At 44.3% G+C, this 27,516-nt stretch overlaps 1 protein-coding gene across 2 annotated transcripts in view; it reads right to left on the bottom strand.

Annotated features, from left to right (window-relative positions):
• Positions 1-27,516, bottom strand: part of LOC126267320 (osteoclast-stimulating factor 1-like) — a 95,460-nt gene that overhangs the window by 37,615 nt on the left and 30,329 nt on the right. For both annotated transcript variants that reach the window (XR_007548992.1, XM_049972421.1), the window contains exon 3: positions 3,150-3,267. Coding sequence is in view for 1 of the 2 variants with exons in the window: in XM_049972421.1 (XP_049828378.1) it covers positions 3,150-3,267 (118 nt within the window). In the remaining variant the exon portion in view is untranslated. The remainder of the gene's footprint in view (positions 1-3,149; positions 3,268-27,516) is intronic.

Here is a 27,516-nt window from a genome sequence, read left to right as displayed (position 1 = left end):
TAACTGTGTTGTGGTTTGTTGGTAGATGAATCTGACAGCTGACAGAATACCTCTGCCAGGTAATCCCTGCAGTTCAAATCCACAGTGGTGAAGCCTTTGTTGTTTGAATGAAGGAGTGAGCTCAGGCAGGGTTCAATAATGGTTTTGGGTCAAATCTGATTGGTAGGTTTGGTAGAAAAGAGTTTTTCAACTAAATGGACTGGGAGGAGGAGAGGAGGCCTTAATAAGTGCACCATTATGGAATTTTGGAGAGAGGTAAAAGGTACGGCCTTTGGAAAGAAAGAGTACTTCTGTGAGACTAAGGCTTTTAAAGGAAAGTTTCATATTTCAGGTCTTTTTAGGTTCTGAATTATGTATGGTGGTGGGGGTGAGTTTCTGTGGGTGTGCAAAATGTACTAGGTCTGTGAGGCAGGGTATGTTGGCTATGAGGGAGGTCTGGTGGCTCTGGATACGGAAGTAGGTGGTGAACAAGTTAACGAGTTTTTTGAGAGGGCATTTTGCATGCTGCTGTAGTTACTAGAGGCCAAGAGTTTCAATGTGAGAGATGAGTACAGAAATCTGAGATTGCAGAGCAGGAGAATTTTACAGATGGAGAAAAGGTATTGCGAGGAAGTTTGGTCCTGACTTACATGGTTTTTCAGGACCACACTGGTCAGGGCTATGTACAGATAGATAGAGGTAATTGTGGAAGGAAGGGTTGCAGCCAGGAGTGGATAATTTGATGGTCAGGCCATTTGGGGGGATTCCGTGAGCTAGGCAACAATGCGGGAACAGTGTGTGGGACTGGGTTTTGGCTAGGGATAAGTAAACTTTCCTGTACTGGCACAGATGGAAGGAGAAAGGATCTGTAGCGGAGGATAAAAAAAAAAAATGTTTGTAAGGGTTGTTACCGATAGAAAAACTATCTTGTAGAAAGTTACAAATCTTACACTTGCAAATATGTTAATAATAACTAAAATAACTCCGTCCCATTTTAGATGGAATTTATCATCACCTTGCACACTTTGTTCATTTAAATTGGTCAGTTGGCTTGATAACTGCAATTTTTGCATCGTGTAGTAGCTCACATCTCTAATGAATGCACAACTAAACTAAACTACGCCCAAACAGGCCTTGAAGGCCCAATGGTACTGACTGACCACCGTATCAGCCATAGGCGTCACTGGATGTGGATATGGAGGAGCATGTTGTCAGTACACTGCTCTCAATGAAGACATGACTGGAAATGGAAAATGGAAGTTGCAACAAATGAGAACAAAGCAAGCCCTTGTTAAAGGATCATGTTATGGACAACATGGTAACAGGTGATTTTCGGAGAATGTGGGTGAATAAGAATTGAGATTTAACTTTGATTTTTTGGCAGCATAAAGCCACTTGTTCACAAAGTCTCGAGATTAGTAATATTGAAAATATGATGCTTAGTTGGGAATTAGAAAATTTGTCAGTTCACACAGTGATAGCATTTGATGACAACAAATGAACATTAACCTGATGCAAAGTCAGTTAATAGTAGAGCTCTCATACTGGTTACAGTTACAATTGCAGACAGTTTACCACAAAAATCTGTAAGTGAATTTTTAATAAACATTTCAGTTGAAAATAAACACTTATGTTCTTTGCGACTGATGTCAATTGACTACTGTTATTTTTTTAGTAATTTCCAGCAATTAATATTTTAACTAACAACTATTTTTGCACCAGTATGTGATTGACCTCTAGACTGTACATAACAGGAGTAAAAGACTTATACATGACTCCTACCAACTATCTGCTCTCACCTGAAAAATGTTCCCGTTGTATTGTAACTTCTCCTAGTTCTGCCTTCACTTACCTCCTCTCCATATCTATTCATTTCCTTCAGTCATCTCTCCTTTGTATTTAATGGCTTCTCTCGTGTTCACTTTTCTTTTGATGCTTCCACTTCACCATTGCTCCTTTCATTTTATTTAGTCTTCTTATTTTTTCCTCAACTGTACTTCTATTTTCAGTGTGCTCTTTCTGTAACTATTCAATCTGACCACTTCTCTGATTTTTAAATCTCCTACCATTAAATATTTAATGTTGATCTCCCTCTCCAGAATATCTCTCAATCTGTGATAGAGAACAACTTGCCTAAAAAAGCACACAATAATTTTATTTATTTATTTCAACATTTTGCTCTCTGTCAGTGAATGAAAGGCCTCCTTGTGCCATAACTTATTTGTGTAATATGGTTTATCCATATGGCAGCATTTGCTATGCAAGCTAATACTTTGTACTACTCATTTCTACCTACCAACCTATTAGTCAAACAATGGAAAATCCAGGACAGAATGTAACAATATTGTGAAAAGGAAATATGCTACTTGCTATATAGCAGAGAGCTGAGTCGTAGATAGGCATGACAAAAAGTATGTCACAATTAGCTTTTGGCCAGTAAGGCCTTCATCAAAATCAGATGACAAACACACATACACACTCACGCAAATGCAACTCACACCCATGACTGCAGTCTCAGGCAACTGAGGCCACACTGCCAGTTGTCTGAGACGGCAGTTATGTTTGTGAGAGTTGCAGTTGTGTGAATGTGTATGTGTGTGTATTTGCTGACTAATTCTGATGAAGGTCTTACTGGTCGAAACCTTATTGTGACAGTGTTTTTGTTGTGCCTACCTGCAACTCAGCATCTCCCCTATATGGTAAGTAACAACTTTCCTTTTCACAATATTGTACCAACGTATTAGCTCATTCTATGTATGAAAATTATTGTTGATACTGGGATAAATGACTCACAATTTGTGATAGAGTGGGTGTTTGTAAGAATGGCAAAACACCATCTGCTGTTGAGCTGACACACTGACAAACAGTAAAATCTCTTGTCTAATTTTTCTGAGTGAATTTTCCCTTTGATTTACATCTTTCACTGACCTTTCTCAGTACCTCTCAAAATATAGAATAGAAGGCATAGCTTTATTTAACATTTTTCATTTGCCAGTTTTAGCTTCCAAGTAACGTAAATTATACAATAAAGTTTGAATTTCCATACTAACTTCAGATTTCAGTTAATATGATTCTTTAATACATGGGTGTAGTCTTGTTAATGATGACTGCTGAGCTTCTGTTTTTCTATTCATTTTATGGCTTACTGTGAAGAAATATAAAATAATTACCATAATTGCTGGGAATAAGGCCAGTTCTATTCCCACATCGTGCTTTCCACCAATTTGGGTCTGTCACTTGGTCAAACACGTACAGCAAATCACCTTCTTGAAAGGATAGTTCATCTGTCTGCAAAAGAAAAATAAATTTGATCTTCTAAGCAAAAAATAAATAATGTTTGACATTAATAACTCAAAGAACTAACATAACACCATACATTAACAGACAAGACACAAGGCTGTGTATACCTGACATTTATTAGTTAATAGCAGCGCCATGAAATTATAAATACTAATTTGTTTACCAACAGTCATGTAGGTTACATATGAATACTCAGGTGGCAACAGCCACAAACACTAAGAGGCATCTGACCTCCACAACTACTTAACATTGTGGTACTCATTACTTAACACTTACAGGTGAAACCAGATGGCTGACCAGCTGTTGAAAGGTAAGTGAAGTCATTTCAAGACAGCAGTGTACGACATTATCTTGGAAAAAGAATTGTGGGCCATTACAGAGGCTTATCACAAGGCCAGATATATACTGAAGCAGATAATGGCTCTCACACTGGAGCCAAGCTTACAGAAAAATTAACGAACAGTAAGGAAACATGAGAAAAGGCAAGAACTCAGCTATTGCTGACTGGGACATGGAAACATGTACTAGTGCAGAAACCCTTTTGAGCTACCACTCTTTCGCTAGGAAAAATACACCCAACTATGAGGGTAGTTTGAAAAGTTCTCAAAAACAAATAGAAAAAAAGTACTTTCTTCACTGAAACTTTTTGTTTTTTTTTGTTTTTCAATGTAGTCTCCTTGTAGATTAACGCACTTCGTCCAATGATTTTCCAGTGCTTTGACCCCATCTCGAAAACGAGTTTCCTCCAGGTCAGCAAAATAGTTGTCAACTCGGGCTATCAATTCTTCTTTTGAAGTGAATCTTTGTCTACCAAGAAAAATTTTCAGTTTTGGGGAGAGATGGAAGTCTGATGGAGCCATATCAGGTGAATAAGGTGGGTGTGGCAAAAATTAATACTTTAGTTCATGTAATTTTGCCACGGTGATGGCTCATGCATGTGGGTGTGCATTATCTTAATGGAAGAGGACTTTCTTCCTTGCTTTTTTCGTGTATTCTTTCAGATGACATATGGCAAGCAATGAGCAATATCATGCACTTTGAATTGGCGAACCTCCATGACCATTTTGTGCACTTTTACTATGATTTCTGGAGTAGTGACACATCTTGGCCGACCACTGCATGGATCATCATCTAAGCTCTCCCGACCAGATTTAAATTCATTTGTCCACTTGGCAACAGTTGAATATGAAGGAGCAGAGTTTCCCAGTGTATTTTGGAAATCAACATGAATGTCCTTTTGCTTTCACACCTTTCTTCACAAAGTACTTAATCACTTCTTGAATCTCTATTTTTTGCTGCTTGAATTTCGATTTTTTTTCCATCTCCGCAAATCACTACGTGGGAACAACAACAGAGCCATGTCACCACCACAGCTCTCTTCCAAGAGCACTGACGTGGCACATGTTTACAGGCAACAGTCCAATGTCATTGCGTTAGCGCTGTCCTCTCATGGTGATTCCGAGAACTTCATACACAGATACCAAAATGCAACCATACCAGGTACAGTAGCTCTAAAGTTAGTCAAGTACCTATGCTGTTACATATGTTTATGTGACAGCTATAGGCGAATGGTAGCCGTTCCTCAGTTTTGTTTGTTATGTAAAGGTTTCATATTATCTGTAATGGTTGACATGACAGTTCAGCACAGCATTTGTGTGTGGTAGAATTTCCTGCTTTTGTCTCATCCCATCCTTAAACACATACCGAAAGTTTCTACAACAATTAAAACTTTAGATAATACATGTTACAGTGAGGAAACATTTCACAATAGTTTAGTGCACTAAAGATAAGTTTTTGTTTTCATGAAAATATCTGCATATAATTGTGTTACTAATAGCTGCCTCATGTAACTTCATCCTAACAAAACTATTAGTTGAATATAGTCTAAGAAATTAATTACACTGAAGAGCCAAAGAAATTGGTACACCTGCCTAATATTGTGCACAGCACCCGCGAGCATGCTGAAGTTGCCAGTGAAAACCCCATAAAACTTTGTCTAGCAGTTTCAAGATTAGCATGTTCAAAGACAGACAGCAGACACAATTATTCTTCTTCTTCTCAGCAATCACATGCCCTGCAGACCACACGCTGCATCAACAATCTGCTTCTACCGTCTTCTATCTCTCTCCACCCTGCGGAAATCCCTAATGCTGCGATGTCCTCCTCTATGTCATCTTTCCACCTTGTACAAGGTTGGCCCAATGGTCTTGTTGCCTGGAGAGTTCCTTCAAATCCTTTCTTTTCCATTCTAGCCACATGTCCAGCCCACTGCAGTCTCCTACTTTTTATCTCTAGATGATAATGGGTTGCTTCATTAACTGATAAATTTCATTCTTCTTTCGAATTCTCCATAAGCCATTTTCCAGCACAGGTCCCCAGATTTTTCTCATTACTTTTCTTTCGAAACCATTCTGCTTTTCGCTTTTATTCTTTGTAAGCGTCCAGCTTTCTGCACCGTACAGTACTATGGAGCAGATGATAGTGTTGTGTATCTTCATCTTTGTGGTGATTGACAAAGCTTTACTTTTGAGTGGGTTGCTTAGCGAGTACAGACATCTTGACCCTGAGGCTATTATTTTGTTTGTATCCACTGTTATGATACTTTTACTGTTGAAACGTGATTCAGGGTATTTAAACTGAAGAATTTTTCTGAATTTAGAGTGGTCAATTTCATCTATATCTACGTGACTACTCTGCTATTCACAATAAAGTGACTGGCAGACATTCCACTCTCGAACGGTGTGCGGGAAAAACGATCACTTAAATTCTTCTGTGCAAGCCCTGATTTCTCTTATTTTATCATGATGATCATTTCTCCTTATGTAGGTGGGTGCCAACAGAATGTTTTCACAATTGGAGGAGAAAACTGGTGACTGAAATGAGAAGATCCCGTTGCAACGAGAAACGCCATTGTTTTAATGATTGCCATTACAATTCATGTATCATGTCTGCGGCACTATCTCCCCTACTTCGCAATAATACAAAACGAGCTGCCCTTCTTTGTACTTTTTTGATGTGATGCGTCAGTCCCATCTTATGTGGATCCCACACCGCACAGCAATACTCTAGAATAGGGCAGACAAGCCTGGTGTAAACAGTCTCTCTAGTAGACCTGTTGCACCTACTAAGTGTTCTGCCAATGAATCACAGTCTTTGGTTGACTCTACCCACAACATTATCTATGTGATAGTTCCAATGTAGGGTATTTGAATTGTAATCGCTAAGTATTTATTTGAATTTACAGTCTTCAGATTTGTGTGACTTATCATGTAATCGAAATTTTGCAGATTTCTTTTAGTACTCATGTGAATAACTTCACACTTTTCTTTATTCGTGGTCAATTGCCACTTTTCGCACCATACAGATATCTTATCTAAATCATTTTGCAATTCGTTTTGGTCATGTGATGACTTTACAAGATGGTAAATGACAGTATTTTCTGCAAACAATCTAAGACGGCTACTGTGATTGGCTCCTATTTTGTTAATATAGATCAGGAACAATGGAGGGCCTATAACACTTCCTTGGGGAATGCCAGATATTATTTCTGTTTTACTCGATTTTTCCGTCTATTACTACAAACTGTGGCCTTTCTGGCAGGAAATCATGAATCCAGTCGCACAACTGAGGCGATATTCCATAGGCACGCAGTTTGGTTAGAAGCAACTTGTGACGAACGGAGTCGAAAGCCTTCTAGAAATCTAAAAATATGGAACCAATGACATCCCATGTCGATAGGACTCATTACTTCATGAGTATAAAGAGCTAGTTGCGTTTTGCAAGAATGATATTTTCTGAATCCATGCTGATTATGTATCAATAGATTGTTTTCTTCAAGGTACTTCATAATGTTCGAATACAGTGTATGTTCCAAAACCCTACTGCATATCGACGTTAATGATATGGGCATGTAATTCAATGAATTACTTCCACTTCCCTTTTTGGGTATTGATGTGACTTGAGCAATTTTCCAGTCTTTAGGTACGGATCTTTCTCTGAGTGAGCAGATGTATATAATTGCTAAATATGGAGCTATTATATCAGCATACTCTTAGAGGAACCTGACTGGTATACAATCTGGACCAGAAGCCTTGCTTTTATTAAGTGATTTAAGCTGCTTTGAGACACCAAGGATATTTATTTCTATGTTTCTCATCTTGGCAATTGTTCTTGATTGGAATTCAGGAACATTTACTTCGTCTTCTTTGGTGAAGGAGTTTCGAAAAATCGTGTTTAACAACTCTGCTTTAGTGGTACTGTCATCAGTGACTTGACCGTTGTTATCGTGCAGTGAAGGTATTGATTGCGTCCTGCCGCTGGTGTGCTTTATGTATGACCAGAATCTCTTTGGGTTTTCTGACAGATTTCGAGACAGAGTTTCATTATGGAAATTACTGAAAGCGTCTCACATTGAAGTACGCACTATATTTTGAACTTCTGCAAAACTTTGCCAGTCTTGGGGATTTTGCGTTCTTTTAAATTTGGCATGCTTTTTTCGCTGCTTCTGCAACAACGATCTAACCCATTTTGTGTACCATGGGGGATCAGTACCATCACTTATTAATTTATGTGGTATATATCTTTCAACTGCTGTCAATACTGTCTCTTTGAAATCATTGCACAGCTTTTCTATGCTTACACGATCAGATTGGAAGGAGTGCAGACTATCTCTTAAAAGGCATTAAGAACATTTTATTCAGCTCTATTAAATACATATACTTTGCGTTTCTTTGATGGTTGTAGGAGTTACGGTATTCAGCGTAGCAGCTATGGCCTTGTGGTCGCTAATCCCTGTATTCATCACGATACTCACTATTTGTCCAGATTATTTGTTGCTAAGAGGTCAAGTACGCTTTTGCAACCAATTATGCTTCGTGTGGGCTCATGAAGTAATTGCTCAAAACAATTTTCCGAGAAAGCATGCAGTACAATTTAGGATGACATATGCAAGCTGCCGGCTTTCCCGGGTTTCTCGTTTGAAAATACACTTTCTCCAGGGTGAAAATACATTTTTCCCTATGTTATGTGAGAGTATACTTTTCCTTGGCACTGTAAAACTTATCAGTCTTTTGAATGTTTATGGTTTTATACGCTGACATAGAATTCCCAGGCACTTTAGAAAACGAAACTCAGGGGGGAAAAACAAGTTTTGGAAAGATCTTTGATGTGCAGCAGCAACATGTATGCTGCATATTTTCGTGTTACGAAGATATAAATTCGAATTCCACCAAACACCTCATGTTACTCTCCAAGGCATTGAAATCGAGACTGCGACGCGCTTTTGCAAGCCAGTCATAGCTCATGTCATGTGATCTTGCCATCTGATGACAGCATAGGACACATGATGTAGTCAGCCAATAGCAGGATCACTCTAAAGTAACGAGAACACACAAATAAGAAAAGTTGATGGTTTAAATTAATGTACATAGTGTTGGTACAGGAAAAATAGAGGTTTCACATATAATCATAGTCTCTAAGATTAATAAGCTGCAAGAGAAGCTAAGCTTCCACATATAATGTTGATCTTCTTAGCGTGTGTTACACTTTAAGATATATTACACAAATGTGCAAGTAAATTTTTTAATAACAACGTAAATGTCTGATCTTCTGGGCTCGAAATTCTTCTATATGGTTGTCCTCAAAGAGTTGATTTTTAATTGAGATTCAAACGCTCTGTGATTTAAGAACTTCATCATACATTCTCGCACATAGTTCATCTAGTGTAAAAGGAAATTTACTTTGAAAGTAACGCTTTTCAAACCACCATCTGCAATGTTTTCCCGTGACTTGTTAGAAACTGATTCATTTCAGCAGTTGCCAGAGAGCTTCAGCTAACGCGCCACCGGTTTTGCGCAGCTACGATGACACAGGAAGCCCGTATGTTCGTACGTGTAAAACATTACAAGATCTTGCACTATGTCACAAAAGAAACAAGACATCAGAGGACACTTCAAGATCATCGGAAGTTCATGAACCATACTAAAATGTATAATTGGGCTTAAAGTGCACATTCATATGTCCAGATTCGGATGTAAATTTTCTTGAGTACCGGTACTGTATTATCTCATGTTTGGCATAGCATAATGCCATGCGAGCTAGAAGATGGGAAACGTGCACTTTAAATGCAGCGAACAGTTGAAACTAGCCAACAGTGTGAAATTAAACACTTTGTTTCAAATAAATTGACTGCCTCGGCACCAAAGGCAAATATCTTTAGCAAAGCGACAAAAATAACTTCATTGTTCTGCAAGGTGATTAATGCTTGACTGTCAGAAAGGTAGAAGTAAAACCTGAAAATAACATTTTAGCTTTCCGTAACTATGCGAGGGTATTTTAATTCATTTGATAGCTTGCAGCCACAGAAATCCGTTTTGTTTTCATTTGTTGTGAGAGTAGTAAATGGAGAGGAAACAGCAAAATCACTAAATGTAAACACAGGTCACGTGGAGACTACCCACCACCCACAACTCAGACTGCTCTGTGCATCAGCCCCGGATCTACGATATTTACGAACCAGGGCAAAACTAGATAGTGGCGCCCAGCCACACATCTGTAGCCAGAAGCGGGAGAACCAACTACCCATACGCAACTCAAATGCGCAGGCACAAGAGCCCACCCACAACTGCTCAAATGAATATAATGTCACCAGCTGTCACGTCACACTCATCGGAGGCAATTTGTCGTTTGAATCATTGCATAGTCTTTCTAAAGCCTTTGATACACTTTGCAATTGGCAGACACTTGTATGAGCACTATGTTTTGTTGTTGTATATGGCAGGTTTCCTTTGTGACTTAAGTTTTATTTTTGTTTTTTCTTCCTCTTGTTAATGTTTTGTTGCTGCAGTATTATCCTGCAGACGTGGGGTATAGTAATATCCTTTGTTGGAGTATTGAGTCTTACCAGTCAAAATCACAAAAATTTAACAGAAAACTAGAACAATGAAACATCCCCGGAATTCTAAAATTTTTCCCGGTTTTCTCCCGGATGAAAAAATTCCCGGGTCGTATACACCCTGGACTATAATTGTATGAGTGGGGTACCTATTTGAAATGAGACTCAAATTTTCTTTGAACTGTCCAGCAACTATATCTTCCAAGTCAGAGGGTCAGTAAAAATGACCCAATTAATAGTTTAGTCCAGCTGTGAAGTATAACCCCTCTTCACACTATTTCGCAGGAACTATCTACTTCAATTTCACTAGAAGGCAAACTACTTCTGACAGCAATAAATACTCCACCACCGATTGTATTTAATCTATCCTTTCTTAACACTGTTAGATTGTTAGAAAAAATTTCTGCTGAACTTATTTTCGGCTTTAGCTGACTTTCTGTACCTATAACTGTTTGAGCTTCAGTACTTTCTATCCTAGGGCTCGGAGCTCTGGTTCTATCCCAACACAGCTATGACAATTTACAACTACAATACCGATCGTTTCTACAATTAACTTACTGTGTATTACCTGCGCCCTTTTAGGCGGATGCCCTTTCTGTGGTTCCCTGAGGCCCTCTAACCTAAAAACCCACCCAGTCCCTTCCACACCCCCCACTACCTGTGTAGCCGCTCCCTGTGGGGTTGGGTTGTGGGGGTTAAAGGGACCAGACTGCTACGGTCATCGGTCCCTTTTTCCAAATACTAAAAACACTCGCAGAGGATAAAAATGATCAACAGACGATAAGACAGATGACACAGAACAAGAGAAACGTAGACAAAGACCAGACAAGACGAACTAAAATCACACAGACTGTGGCGGTGGTTGGCCGACCATACAAACAAAAGGGGAAAAGCCAACCACCGAGAAACACATGAAAAAAAATCAGACAAATCGTAGGCCACAGGCCAGAATCAACACAAAAACACGCACTTACATTAAGCGATAAAATCCCCCTGCCCGAATAAAACGCAGAACTATGTCCGCTATGGAAGAGTCGTCGGATAAAAGCGCAAAGAGCGTATCAGGCAGCGCAAAAGTCTGCCTGAGCACAGTTAAAAGGGCGCACTCCAACAGAATATGGACCACCATCAAGGACGCCCCACAACGACAAAGAGGGGGATCCTCACGACACAGTAAATAACTGTGCGTGAGTCGGGTGTGGCCAATAGCCGACAAAGGACGACTGATTCCCTGCGGTTGGCTCGCATGGATGACCGCCACACAGTAGTCGTCTCCTTGATACGGCAGAGTTTGTTTGGCACGGGCAGGTTGCGCCAATCAGTGTCCCATAAATCGAAAACTTTGCGGTGTAATAGTGCCCGCAAATCAGTCGCCTGGAGGCCAATCTCCAGAGATGGTGCACTAGTGGCCTCTTTCGCCAGGCGGTCAACAGTTTCATTTCCGGGTATCCCAACATGGCCCGGGGTCCAAACGAAAACCACAGATCTGCCGCAACGGGCAAGAGTATGCAGGGACTCCTGGATAGCCAACACCAGACGAGAACGAGGGAAACACTGTTCGAGAGCTCGTAAACCGCTCAGGGAATCGCTACAGATAACGAAGGACTCACCTGAGCAGGAGCGGATATACTCTAGGGCACGAAAGATGGCGATCAGCTCAGCAGTGTAAACACTGCAGCAAGCCGGCAACGAACGTTGTTCAGAATGGTCCCCTAGAGTTAGTGCACAACCGACACGACCAGCAACCATCGAACCGTCGGTATAGACAATGCCAGAGCCCTGATACGTGGCCAGGATGGAATAAAAGCGGCGTCGGAAGGCCACCGTAGGGACTGAGTCCTTCGGGCCCTGTGCCAAGTCGAGCCGAAGGCAAGGGCGAGGCTTACACCATGGGGGTGTATGCAGAGGGGCCCGGAAAGGAGGTGGTATAGGGTAACACTCAAGCCCGTAGAGAAGCTGTTTGACGTGTACGGCGATCGGACAACCCAACCGGGGCCGACGTTCTGGCAGACGGACGACTGACTGCGGGAACAGGACACGATAATTGGGATGCCCGGGCGAGCTAAAAACATGGGCAGAATAAGCAGCCAGTAATTGTTGGCGTCGTAACCGCAGTGGAGGGACACCTGCCTCCACAAGTATGCTGTCCACAGGGCTGGTCCGGAAGGCACCAGTGGCAAGGCAGATGGAGATGCTGAGCCATAGGCCAGACTCCCATAGTCCAGACGGGACTGGTAAAGCCGTAGTAGAGTAGATCGGTCGGCGCCCCACCCAGTGTGGCTCAGGCATCGCATAGCGTTTAGATGCCGCCAACACGCCTGTTTAAGCTGCCGAATATGAGGCAGCCAAGTCAACCGGGCATCAAAAACCACCCCCAAAAACCTATGTGACTCCACCACTGAAAGAAGCTCGCCGTCAAGATAAAGCCGCGGCTCCGGGTGAACAGTGCGTCGCCGGCAGAAATGCATAATGCAGGTCTTGGCTGCCGAAAACTGAAAACCATGTGCTACAGCCCAAGACTGCGCCTTGCGGATTGCGCCCTGTAGCTGACGTTCAGCAGCTGCAATGCCAATAGAGCTGTAGTAAAGGCAGAAGTCGTCAGCATACAGCGAAGCGGAGACAGAATTTCCCACAGCCGCAGCGAGCCCGTTAATGGCTATTAAAAAACAGACAGACACTTAGAACAGAACCCTGTGGCACACCGTTCTCCTGGACTTGGAAGGAACTATATGAGGCCGCGACGTGCACGCGGAAGGTACAGTAGGACAGAAAATTGCAGATATAGATCGGCAGAGGGCCCCAAAGGTCCCATCCATGAAGCGTAGAAAGGATGAGATGACGCCGTGTCGTATCATACGCCTTCCACATGTCGAAAAAGACAGCGACCAGATGCTAAGGGCGGGCAAAGGCAGTACGGATGGCCGACTGCAGGCTCACCAGATTGTCGGCGGCGGAGCGGCCTTTACGGAACCCACCATGAGACGGAGCCAGAAGGCCCCGAGACTCCAGTACCCAATTCAAGCGCCGGCTCACCATCCGTTCAAGAAACTTGCAAAGAACGTTGGTGAGGCTAATGGGACAGTAGCTGTCCACCTCCAAAGGGTTCTTCCCCGGTTTCAGAATGGGACAACAAGACTTTCCCGCCATTGCGACAGAAACTCACCCTCGACCCAAATGTGGTTGTAAAGGTCGAGGAGGCGTCGCTGGCAGTCCACTGAAAGGTGTTTCAGCATCTGAGAGTGTATGCTATCTGGGCCAGGAGCAGTATCAGGACAAGCGGCGAGGGCACTGCGGAATTCCCACTCACTGAATGGAACAATGTACAATTCAGGATGGTGGGTGCGAAAAGAAAGACTCCGATGTTCTATCCGCTCTTTAATGGAGCGGAAGCCCAAGGGGTAGTTGGCAGAAGCGGAATTCAGAGCAAAGTGCTCTGCCAAGCGGTTTGCAATGACGTCGGAGTCAGTACAAACTGCTCCATTCAGTGAGAGCGCAGGGACGCTGACAGGGGTCCGATAGCCATAGAGGCAGCGAATCTTGGCCCAGACCTGCGATGGAGTGACATGGAGGCCAATGGTGGACACATACCGCTCCCAGCACTCCTTCTTGCGTTGGCAGATAATGCGATGGGCTCGCTCACGCAGCCGTTTGAAGGCGATAAGGTGTTCGATTGAGGGATGTCGCTTGTAATGCTGGAGCGCCCGCCGGCGAGCTTTAATCGCTTCAGCGATCTCAGGTGACCACCAAGGCACAGTCCGCCGCAGAGGGGACCCAGAAGAATGGGGAATGGCAGATTCGGCGGCAGTAACGATGCCGGTGGTGACCGATTGAACCACTGCATCAATGTCATCATTAGAGAGAGGCTCAATAGCGGCAGTGGAGGAGAACAAGTCCCAGTCAGCCTTATTCAGAGCCCATCTGCTAGGGCACCCAGAAGACTGACGCTGTGGTAGTGACAGAAAGATCGGAAAGTGGTCACTACCACAAAGGTCGTCATGCACTCTCCATTGGACAGACGGTAAGAGGCTAGAGCTACAGATTGAAAGGTCAATGGCGGAGTATGTGCCATGCGCCACACTGAAGTGTGTGAAGGCACCATCATTTAATATCGAGAGATCGAGCTGCGCCAATAAATGCTCAACGATGGCACCTCGACCTCTTGTCACCGACCCACCCCACAGATGGTTATGGGCGTTAAAGTCGCCCAGTAACAAGAAAGGTGGCGGCAATTGGGCTATCAGAGCAGCCAGGACATGCTGTGCGACATCACCATCCGGTGGAAGGTAAAGACTGCAGACGGTAACAGCCTGTGGCGTCCACACCTGAACAGCAACAGCCTCTAAAGGTGTTTGGAGAGGTACAGACTCGCTGTGAAGAGAGTTCAGGACATATATGCAGATGCCACCAGACACCCTTTTATAAGCTGCCCAGTTCTTATAATAACCCCGGTAGCCACGGAGGGCGGGGGTTCGCATTGCCGGAAACCAAGTTTCCTGCAGAGCAATGCAGAGGAAAGGGTGAAGGCTGATAAGTTGGTGGAGCTCAGCTAGATGGTGGAAGAAACCGCTGCAGTTCCACTGGAGGATGGTGTTGTCCATGGCTGAGAAAGGCGTGATGGGACTGGGAAGGGAGATTACGCCGCTGGGTCACCTTCTGCCTCCGATTTAGCACCTGTGATAGTGCTTTCCATGGCGTCTGATGGACCGGCGAGATCGAGGTCCTCAGCGGACGCCAGAATCTCCACCGCATCCTCAGACACAGAGCTGGAAGGTTGCGGTGGGATGGCTGCCACCACGAGTTCCTGGGCTGAGAGCTCTTCTTGGGTTTCTCACGCCATTCCTTGGGTCGCACCGACTGGGAGGGCTTCACCGATTCAGTCTCCAGGACGGAGGAGGATCGTGAAGCCCTACGACCAGCTGATTGCGGGCACTTACGCCACTGTCGGCTGTCAGCCTTCTCGCTGGCGGAAACCTGGGAAGGGAGGGACCCAAGGGACCCCTTGCGAGCGTGAGAAGCCGAAGAAGTTGGACACTTCTCCGGCTTAGAAGTGGGGACGCACGTCCCTGATGGGTGGGATGGTGTTGCTCCTGAGGTAGGTGGCGCAGGAGCAACCCGGTGGGTAGAGCCCCCCATTGGCGAAGGGGGCAGGAGGAGTTGTACTACTCGTCGATCCGGCCACAATTTGAGAAACAGACGGGGCTAGCACAGGTGTTGTAGCAGCAGCGTAGGAAGATGTCATTCTCACAGGATGGAGTCGATTGTATTTCCTTTTGGCCTCAGTATAGGTTAGTCGGTCCAGGGTCTTGTATTCCATGATTTTACGCTCTTTCTGGAAAATTCGGCAGTCTGGCGAGCAAGGTGAATGGTGCTCCCCACAGTTGACATAGATGGGAGGCGGGGCACATGGAGTATTGGGATGTGATGGGCGTCTGCAATCTCGACATGTGAGGCTGGAAGTGCAGCGAGAAGACATATGGCCGAACTTCCAGCACTTAAAGCACCGCATCGGGGGAGGGATATAGGGCTTAACGTCACATCGGTAGACCATCACTTTGACTTTTTCCTGTAATGTATCCCCTTCGAAGGCCAAGATGAAGGCACCGGAAGCAATCTGATTTTCCTTCGGACCCTGATGAACGCGCCGGACCTTGGTGCTCTAAATTGGCGCGCAGCTCTTCATCAGACTGCAAAAGAAGATCCCTATGGTAAATAACTCCCTGGACCATATTTAAACTCTTATGGGGTGTGATCGTAACGGCAACATCCCCCAACTTGTCACAAGCGAGTAACCGTCGTGACTGGGCAGAGGATGCAGTTTGTATCAGGACTGACCCAGAGCGCATTTTTGACAAGCCCTCCACCTCCCCAAACTTGTCCTCTAAATGCTTGACGAAGAACTGAGGCTTTGTGGAGAGAAAAGACTCCCCATCAACCCTCGTACAAACTAAGAAGCGGGGCGAATAACTGCTACTGCCATCCTGAGACTTACGTTCCTCCCACGGTGTGGCCAGGGAGGGGAACATTTTCGGATCGTACTTCTGAGCGTTAAACTGAGCCCGAGAACGCTTAGAGACTGCTGGCGGCTGGCCACCAGCGAGAGACGATGTACCATGCTTCATTGCGGTTCATCCGCCCTGATGCCACCTACTCCGACCAAGGCCCCTCCCCACGGGCGCCACCCAGCCATGGCAAGAGCCACCTGTAAGGATGGCCATTGCCGGGAGTCCCGATACCCCAGGAGGATAGGCATCTACTCTTTGGCATACGTGGGGAGATAACGGCGCAGGCATCAGTAGAGCGATCCCTGTGTTGTCAGGGGGCTGCAACCAACAGGGTACATGGCAGCCCCACCACAACGGACTGGCTACCGTGCTGGATGTTAGGTAACATGTGGTCCATGGTCGCCGTCGGTGCAGAAAGAGGCACTGCACAGTGCAAGGTGTTATCTGCACGCAGAAAAAGAGTTATGCCCAAGAGATGGAGAGCAGACAGGTCTGCAGTTCAATGGTGTATAAGCTGGTGAAAGGTCTGATCGCAAGATGGACACAATGCAAGACTCCTTTTAGTCGCCTCTTACGACAGGCAGGAATACCGCGGGCCTATTCGAACCCCCGAACCCGCAGGGGGTCGCTCCCTGTGTGTAGTGGATTCCTGACCTATTAAGCAGAGCCCGGAAACCCACCACCCGATGGTACAAGTCAAGGAATCTGCAGCCTACATGATCACAGAACCGCCTGAGCCTCTGATTCAGACCCTCCACTTGGCTCTGCACCAAAGGACCACAGTCGGTTCTATCAATGATGCTGCAGATGGTGAGCTCTGCCTTAATTGATTGACTGCACCCTGTACTCTTCATTGCATCCGGAAGCAGCCTTTACACATCCGTAATGATCCCCCCCACCGGTATGCACATCGAGTGCACAATGGTTTTCTTTCCCTCCTTGGCTGAGAAGCTTCCTCTGGAATATGGTGGATGACTGCATCTGGCTGAGACACCGTCAGCCACAGATAACGTCCAACACCTGTTCATTAAATGAACTGAGAAGGCCCTACAATCGGCCCCTCAAAGTTTTCCGTTGCCTGCCAGACTTTGGAACGATCTCCCACTCAACCATGGGTAAGGGGTCAACCTCAGTGCAGGCAGTGGACAGAACAGGAAAAACGTCAGACATGATCGATGCAGTCTCTCGCATCCCCGCATCCGATCCCCCACAGTGATGCCCCTTGCCAGCAGCCTCAAGCTGTGAGACTGAAGCCAACGCAGCCTGGAGCTGTGAGCAAAGGGTTGTCAATGCAGCCCACATCTGTACACAGCAAATCACAGTTACTATCCATTACTGCAGTCGCTCCCGTTTGAAGCTAATAGCCTCATTTTGCTGCACTGTGCCTCAGAGATCTGTACATATCTTTCAGTTCTTCCTCAGTGTCACTCAGCAACACTATATCATCTGCATAAGCCAGGAGTTTTACTTCACCGTGTTTGAATCTGAGACCACTGTATGGATGTAAATTACTCTCCCAAACCACTTTCTCTAATGCAAGGTTGAGGAGGACACACGAAACAGTTTCTCCTTGTCGTAAGCCTGTTTTAATCAGAAAGTTGGGGGGGGGGGGGGGGGGGGGGGGAATATGGATCCTCTGAACTTCACTGCTGCTTGGGAGCCATCCATGCACAGTTGTATCATCCTAATGATTTTACTGAGTATACTAAATTGTCGTAATGTGTTTTAGAGGCTATTGATAATTTGTTTACTGACAGACATAATCGTTTTACATATTTATTATTGGCATAGGTAGATGCTGAATTTCATTAAGGAAGAAATATATTGGGAAACATAAGTTAGTGTCTCCTGTTGAAAGAATAGGTCTCTGCAGAACATTCTTGAATTCACATCATAAATAATTCGTCTCTACAGCCAACACACACTGTGCGAGAGAACAACTACTGTATCGATATTTAAAACAATTCTCATTTATTCTTCAGCCTCAGTTGCACACTTTTACATGGATGACATGTTTTTCTCTCTCTGGATCGTCTTAAGGTCTATGTAAACTGTGTCAGCAATCTGATTTGTTTGTGTCAGAGCTTCATATTAGAGTACTGTGTTTAGCAAATATAATTTGCAACACACACTTTTTTACTTAGAAAACTTCAGACTGACTTGATGAGTTACCCCAAAACTGATCCCACATGACATAATGGAATGTTCGGTCGGTAGGTTGGGGGGAGGATTAAGGAACTAGAAAGTGAGGTCATCATACCCTCATTTAAGGAGTTGTCTGTCTGGAGTTATTGACATCAGCCAGTATATGATCAAATTGTGATATATGTAAAGTGCATTACTGATGCCACAGATGAGGAGTAATTTAAAGAGAGGTAAAGGAATGCTGAACTGCAGCAAGAGGAACCTCCCTCATGCCAGAGATTGCCCACCCCCCACCCCCTCTACAACCAGCTGCAAGGTTAAGACAGTAACAGTAATTCCTTTTAGACATATGGTGAAGAGATCCATAATAGTAAAAAAGCTAAAGACATATTGAGCATCAATCACACTGACAACAATAGAATAAGTAGAGAAATGATCAGGTCAGCAGGTGAAAGGGTACAGTCATGTGTCCACCTGGGCTCAGCATGCAGCATTGGCACCCGTCCAACTGTCCCAGCCCTGATCTGCTATAGTCAAAGAGTTAAAAATGTGAACAGAACCCATTCTCTTGTAGGAAACAAGAAAGCCTGTTCATGTGCTCTTTTTTTTCAGCTAGTAATGTGTATAAGGAGTTCTTAAGGTTTTGCCTTCACTGAAGAACTGTATGAGTAGGCACAATGAAAAAAATAAAAGTAAGGTGCAGAAGAAAAAAGTGATAAATGCACCTAAAAATAAATAAAACAGAGTGGGTGGCAGATGAGGTAGGACTGAGGTCCTCCCCAGGCCCAGCATATGTTACATCTGAAAATTAAAACCACTTTCACAATGGAATCCAAGAACCATTTCAATTGGCCACGCACTGTCTACTAACATTGGAGGCAAAGAATCTGGAACCTCATGCTTGGCCTGGAGAGCCAGAAGCAGGGTGTGAGCTACAGTCTGTAAGGCTATGTAACCACAATGTGGGAGTGGCTAATTCCACAAAGAAAAATTATGGATTAATCTGTTAAGAACAACGTGAAGGAGGCATAGGTGGTAGATTCCTACATGGAGGAAAGCGAGGAGAATCCATGGAGGTGACAAACTTTAAGTCCTTGAAACAGATCAGTCCCAATACACGGTCTAAGTAGTAACGAAGGAATGCATGGGAATATATGAGAAGTATACTCGAAGCAGGGTCAGTAGAGATTCCGGCAGAGGGTCTTGAGGCACATTCCATCTGGTAGATCTGCCCAAGGGTGAGTGACAGGGGTCGATACTGTAGCCGACTCTCAGGATGGAGGGGTAGCTGCAGTGCAGGAAGTGGAGGGTTAATGCAGAATTTGCACGCTAGTGATTGGTCAAAGAGACTTGACTTTATTTTACTCCTCCCAACTGCACATGGAGCGGACCAGGTGACCTGCAAGATGACAGCCAGTCAGCCAGTATCCAAACAATTAGCTGCTACACATCTGCCCAGCTTTGCTGATATGGGTGCTCTGTGTGCAGCACACATCCCCGTCACGTGAGCTGTGCCACATGTACCTTGCATCAGTGGTGCTAAAAGACAGCAGGGAATCTTGCTACAGTAGCCAGCTCTGATGAATGACTGCACCCCAGCGGATATTGACATGTGGTGCAGCAGCACTTACACCGTGATAGAGAAAGACGGCTGCCATACATGGGATACGAGCCACTGCCACTGAGCAGGAGTCCAGCTTGCTGCTGGAGTGAGCTTGGGATGTCCTGCAGAGCCGTAGCATAAGCCTGGGGAGAGGACTTAGAGCAGGAAGTAGGTATCAGCATGGAGACCTGAACCCGACACTGCTGCTGGTTGTGGTCCCCTCATCTATCATAGCCCCCCATGTCCTGGTAGAGATGCTGAGTTGCAAATGAATCTGCTACCATAACGACAACTATTTAAATTGGATAGCAGTGCACCTGCCATGTGAAAGTGCTGCTTGTAGTCCATTTTCAACAACACTAATGAAACCTGTTGGTGGAGAAATCACCTTGTCTGTACTGCAAGAAGTATGTGTTACTGATGCACTGGGAGGTTTCACTGAGCAAGCCTGGCCAGTCTTGCAATAACTGAAGAGCTCTATCACTGTAATTGAAATGCAAACAGCACACGCTCATCAGCTACCAGCTTCTTCTGCAATATTCCAATGTATATTCCCACAGATTTGCCCATTAATAGTAGTGCACTAAACTAATTGTCCTCCACAAGACGAGCTGTCTCCCAGGTCCCACTTGAGATCACATCACATTGTGCTTTTACATGTTTACATCCTGCCAGTCATGCACCCTCGGCAATTCTCTCTATACTCTCACAGCTTATTCTGTGGTCTCTCATCTTCCTGCACTCTATGGAATAAATTTCTTATCAACACTCACCCTCTCACTATTCACTACAGCTTTCGTCAACTTTGAATCTATTCTTGTGTTGCTTAATCTCCCAACATCTCCAAAAGGCTCCACACCCTGCTCATTATCTTAAAAAGTAAAAAAACATTTCCACTACCAGACACCTTGCCCTGCTTGTGTAGCCACAACTTCAAACTCTCCATTCCACATTTACAAACTAAAAATAACAATGGAGAACTCTCTCCCTCTTAATAAATTATCCTTAACATATCACCTTCTCAGCATCCTATGTGTCTATCCAGTGTTTTTTTTTATTTAGAAAAAAAACCTGTTGCTTTAGAACATCATTCAGAACTTTGTAATTGCGACAACGGTTACCTTTAGACTTACCTAGAAAACATATTCTTAAACCTACCCTCACATAAGATCCACATATGATACTACCACTTAATACTGCAACAGGTAGCCCCACTTACCTCTCTCACTTTAGCGGTTGTTGCAAACTGAATTCCCCTTGTAATGAATGCTTGGATTTCTAGTACTCCTGCTCACCAAAAAGCAACCACCTGGCACATAGTGGTACAATATCATACGAATTACGCCTTAGTGTCTTTGTACACTGTTTAGCTGGTTTGTCCAGTACAACAAATGCATCTCATGACAGCTTTATACTGGCATCAGTTTCCCATTGTTGAAGGTTAACCTTCGCATGTTGTTTAGCCAGAATATTTATTTTCAGGTTTGCCTCACACCTTCACATATTTTATGACACAATTGTCATCAGGTGCTCTGCAAGGTTGTGACCCAGTACTCGCACTACTGTTACATTCCATACCTCTAGCATACACTCCTCAACCGATTCAGCCCTGTCTGCTTCATCACTAACTTCATGAACTTGTTTCCTCTTCGTTTCCCTCTGTTCACCCTGCTTCTAAGGAAACACACACATCTGCACAGTTTCTTTCCCAATATCTGCAAAATAACTATCAACAACTTCTTTTGCATTTCCCACAGTACCTAAAAATAAAACACCTTTGTCTGCAGTTCCGCTAAGCACAGCACAAAAATCAATGGCATATGCATTTACCAATACATCTGGCACATGTTCCACAGCCTCCAAACAACACTCATCACATCCAAATAGGATAGATATCACTGACTTACATCATTCATGTTGCTATCCCCATATTTAACCACAACATCATAATAACACTTATTACCTCAACCTACTACTCTGAGTGGCTGTCCATAAGTACTACTTCACCCAATGAAAACAATAATCCTGGTCTCACCTCCTGAATCACTGCACATTTTACTATCTTACTTTGCACGTCAATGAGCCACATCCACTGGCACATACAGCAGAACTTAACATTCTTGTTTACACTCCACAGAACACTGTCTACAACTACCTGCCACACACCGAGCTTGCCACAATACTTGCAGTCAAATAAAAACATAAACAAACAAACAAACAGACTGCACCCATCCCACCATAAGCTGTTGAAACTGCAACACTGCAGCAGTCTAGACATCATCTTCATCCACAGACGCCAGTTGAAGGTCTCGCCGATTCTTCTGCTCTCACCACACAACATGGTGACAGGGTCAAAGACTGCACTCCTGACACAAAATATCAGCGACCCCAGGGGTGGCTACACTGCAGTATGGCAGGTAGCAGAGAGCTGATGCAGGATTGCAGGTCAGTGATTGTCCTCAGAGACTTGGCTGTCAAAATTAGCACTTTATTTTACTCAGTACATCTATGCTTTGTTGGTATGGAGTAGTGACCATGCCCCTCACTGCACATGGAATGTACCAAGTGATCTGTGATTTGACAGACAGGGTCCAGCCAGCTGGTTGCAATACGAGCACCCTGCTTTGATAACACCAGTGCAGCACACAACCCCATCAGAAGTCATGCCCTAGTACCTTGGATCAGTGATGCTTAAAGATGGGAGGGAATCTTGCTAGGGTAACCACCTCTGTGATGAATGAGTTGCATCCCAGCACCCGTAGGCATGTGGTGTGGTGCCACCTCCACTGTGATGGCTGAAGATAGCTGTCATGCAAGGGATAAGACCTGCTGCCTACTGGGCAGGAGTGAGCCTGGAATGGCCCACTAAGTCCAGGGAGTGGATGTAGTGCACGAAGTAGATACCCTGAGACTGCTGCTGGCTGCTCCATGTGGTCTCATCATCTACTGTAGCACCACTCCTTGCAGAGCTGCTGCGCTGTGAATCAATCTGCTACCAGAATGAAAGCTATTTAAACAGGGTAGCAGCACACCTGTTATGCCAATGTGCCACTTCGTTACATTTTCAACACTGCTATAACCAATCAATGAAGAAATCCCCTTGCCTGTACTGCATGAATAGTGCATTACTACTGTACTGGCAGATTTCACTGAGCAAGCCTGGTCCAGCTTGCAGTAATTCAACAGCTATATCACAGTAATTTAAATCCTGATACCTCACACTCACTAGCTACCAGCACTTGCTTCAATACGTCAGCTGCATATTCCCACATATTCGCCTATAATGTAGTAGTGGCACTGCAATACTTTTGTATCCAAACAGAAATTGATATGTAGAGTGATTAAGAAACTGTCATAAGTTGATTGAGAAAATGAACAAGAGTTGATATAGTCAAGTGACTAGGTAAGATGGCTTCTTCAGAGAGGAGATGACCTACCAGACTAGTCCAAAATGCACCAACGGCCAGTCTTACTCCATGTTAATGTAATGGGTCCAATAATTTTGAAGCTGAAGGTACCACTAAAGCAAAAATCTGGCAACCATAGTCCACAGAAGACCAGACCAGGTCCCATCAAATACGGAGTAGAGTACTGTAATCCACACCCCAAGAGGCATGAGTGTTTAAAGCTGCCATTCAAGCCAAGGATACAGACTATGATCTGTACCAAATGTCAAGGTCATCAATATACAGCACACGGATGACCACAGGTCCAACAGAGGTTACTAGCCCACTGATAGCAATGAGGAAGAATGTAACACTCGGCACAGAGCCCTGAGGAACACTTTTCTCTTGGATCCATGAGGAGTTGTGCAATGTGCAAACTCTAACCTGAAACAATCAGTGAGATAAACATTGACAATATTCTATAGGGCGGCTCAAGAGCCCCAGTCATGGAGGGTACTTAAAATGTGATGCAATCAAGTAGTGCAGCATGCCTTATGTAGGTAAAAATGACTGCAATGTGATGTCCACATTTAGAAAAAGCCTGTCAGACTGTTGGTTCCAACCTAACCAAATAGTCTGTTGTGGGCTATCCCTCCTGGAAACAACAGTGATATGGGGCACATGGCCACGATTCAAGAAACCAGCACAATTGAGCTATCATCCTTTCAAGCAGTTTGCAGAATGCGTTGGTTAGGGTAATAGGTTGGTAGCTGTTGATGGACACTGGATTTTTGCCCAATTTAAGGATTAGGATGATGACACTATCTCTCCAGTGTGGAGGCAACACACTTTCCATTGAAATAAGGTCAAAGCCCCTTAGTAGATGGTAGATGGAGTCTGTGAGTCACATTCAGATGTTGGATCATCTGATTATGAATCAAGTAAGGGCCAGCCCTTGACCAAGAAGTCAAGGGCCTGAAACAGTTCCCAGTCATTGTCAAGTTAATTATATAATTCAGGATTATGGTGGGAGGGGGGGGGGGGGGGGAGGACACGGGGATATCTTCAACTTCTTTTTATGTACTCAAAAGATAGTCACATAATAAAAGGAAGCCAATGTTGTCACAAAGTGAATCCGTGACACATCGGTAAAAACATCACCATGAGGAAAGATGTTGTTGTGGTCTTCAGTCCTGAAACTGGTTTGATGCAGCTCTCCATGCTACTCTATCCTGTGCTAGCTTCTTCATCTCACCGTACCTACTGCAACCTACATCCTTCTGAATCTGCTTAGTGTATTCATCTCTTGGTCTCCCTCTACGATTTTTACCCTCCAATACTAAATTGGTGATCCCTTGATGCCTCAGAACATGTCCTACCAACTGATCCCTTCTTCTGGTCAAGTTGTGCCACAAACTTCTCTTCTACCCAATCCTATTCAATACCTCCTCATTAGTTATGTGATCTACCCATCTAATCTTCAGCATTCTTCTGTAACACCACATTTCAAAAGCTTCTATTCTCTTATCGTCCAAGCTATTTATCGTCCATGTTTCACTTCCATACATGGCTACACTCCATACAAATACTTTCAGAAATGACTTCCTCACACTTAAATCAATACTCGTTGTTAACAAATTTGTCTTCTTCAGAAACGCTTACCTTGCCATTGCCAGTGTACATTTTATATCCTTTCTACTTCGACCATCATCAGTTATTTTGCTCCCCAAATAGCAAAACTCCTTTACTACCTTAAGTGTCTCATTTCCTAATCTACTTCCCTCAGCATCACCCGACTTAATTTGACTACATTCCATTATCCTCATTTTGCTTTTGTTGATATTCATCTTATATCCTCCTTTCAAGACACTGTCCATTCCATTCAACTGCTCTTCCAAGTCCTTTGCTGTCTCCGACAGAATTACAATGTCATCGGCGAACCTCTAAGTTTTTATTTCTTCTCCATGTACTTTAATACCTACTCCGAAATTTTGTTTTGTTTCCTTTATTGAGTGCTCAATATACAGATTCAATAACATCGGGGATAGGCTACAACCCTGTCTCACTCCCTTCCCAACCACTGCCTCCCTTTCATGCCCCTCGACTCTTACAACTGCCATCTGGATTCTGTACAAATTGTAAATAGCCTTTCGCTCCCTGTATTTTACCCCTGCCACCTTTAGAATTTGAAAGAGAGTATTCCAGTCAACATTGTCAAAAGCTTTCTCCAAGTCTACAAATGCTAGAAACAAAGGTTTGCCCTTCCTTAATCTTTCTTCTAAGATAAGGCGTAAGGTCAGTATTGCCTCACGTGTTCCAGTATTTCTACGGAATCCAAACTGATCTTCCCCGAGGTCAGCTTCTACTAGTTTGACAAATGTAGATTCAGAGTTCCCTAAGCTTTTGACACCTCTGATGTCACTGGAGTAGCCTTCTTCCTTCTATAGAAGGTCCAGACTTTTGAGAGGGCTTATCCACTATGGGGGCAGGAACTGAAGAGAGGCAGGCAGCCCTTTGACCCTTAGTACATGGCTCCTTCACTAAAGTCTGCAACTTGCAGTCCAGTGGCTACAGTGGCTAGTGTTGCTACCTCTGGATCACAGGTTCCCAGGTTTGGTTCTGGCCAGGTTAGGTAAGGGATTCTCTCTGCCTGGGAACTGGACATTTGTGTTGTCCTCATCACTTCATCATCATTCAGGACAGTGGAAAGAATGGACTATGTAAAGACTGGGACTATCCTCATCCTCATCATCCTCTACTCACTGGCTTGTGTCAGGTGACTAGCCTGTAGATTTCCATGAAGAGGGTAATCCAAAGGCAGGCCTGGTACTGATAGGTGCCACAGGAAGATGTTACTTCTCTGGCTGTGTGCTGGGAGTCAAGACTCCACAGAAGAGTAGAGTTTCTCCCCCTCAGGGGCTATTTATTTATTCGTGTCAGAAGCATTTACAATATATGAAATAATGTACAATATTTACATGTTGTTTGTAGATACATTTACAAGATAATTATTTACACTTTTGCCGCCCAGAAGTTAGCGACCTCTATTGCATTTGGCGTTGCATGTAGCAAGTCTTCTGTTGTGCATGTTGCTGGACATTGGGTACACTGGAGCAGGTGGAAGGTCGTCTGCATTGCTCCACACTCGCAGAGTGGCGGCTCCTCTAGGAAACCCCATTTGGTCAGATTGCTCTTACATTTCGTGACACTCAAGTGTAGTCTGTTGAGGAATCTCCATGTACTCCAACGGGTGGTAGTCTTTCGCTTTGTGTAATCCATCCCACAGTACTGGTAAGCCTTGCACGCCATAGTTCGATTCGGCATTGCTGTGGTGCCCCAACTAGGGCCTCGGTAGATCTGAGGAAGCTCTTTCTGGATTTTAGTCGTGGGTTTGCTGGCTGATAGCCATATAGGGGGTGAGCTGCAGAAGTTTCTCATTTTTCCTTCTCGCTTTTTGCTGCTACCTCCCGGCGGATGTTGGGGGGTGCAATTCCCGCGAGGCTGTACAGTTTATGCAGAGGAGTAGGCTTCAGGCACCCGGTGATGATACGACAAGTATCATTAAGAGCAACATCTGCTGTTTTGGCATGGCAAGAATTGAACCACACTGGGCTTGCGTATTCTCCGGGCAGAGTAACACAACGCAAGGGAAGAGGTTCTCACAGTGTTGGCGTGTGCTCCCCACGTTGTGCCTGTTAGCTTTCTGATGATCTTGTTCCTGGCTGCCACTTTTTGCTTGGTATTTAGGCAGTGCCTCTTGTATGTTAATGCACGGTCAAGGTGACCACTAGGTATTTGGGATACATACAGTGTTCTACTGATGTTTCTTCCCAGGTGATTTTGAGGGCTCTAGCTGCCTGTCGGTTTTTAAGATGGAAAGCGCAAGTCTGTGTTTTTCCAGAATTTGGTCTCAACTGGTTTTCCCTGCAGTAAGCTGACAGTTCTCTCAATGCTTTGGACAGATTCTCTTCAACAGTTTCAAAGCAGCGGGCTTGGGCGGTGATAGCACAATCATCTGCATAGATGAAGCTCTGTGTTCCTTCAAGTAGTGATTAATCATTTGTGTAGATGTTAAACAAAGCTGGAGCAAGCACACTTCCCTGGGGTAATCTGTATTTCTGTGATCTCCATCTGCTTCTCTTGCCCTGGAATTCAACAAAAAATCTTCTATTTTCAAGGAGATTCCTTATGAAACAGGTTAGCTGGTAG

The sequence above is a fragment of the Schistocerca gregaria genome, chromosome 4, assembly GCF_023897955.1.
Source record: "Schistocerca gregaria isolate iqSchGreg1 chromosome 4, iqSchGreg1.2, whole genome shotgun sequence".
NCBI classification, from domain to species: domain Eukaryota; kingdom Metazoa; phylum Arthropoda; class Insecta; order Orthoptera; family Acrididae; genus Schistocerca; species Schistocerca gregaria.
The sequence above is the reverse complement of the archived record's forward strand: the minus strand, read 5'-3'. Positions and strand labels throughout refer to the sequence as shown.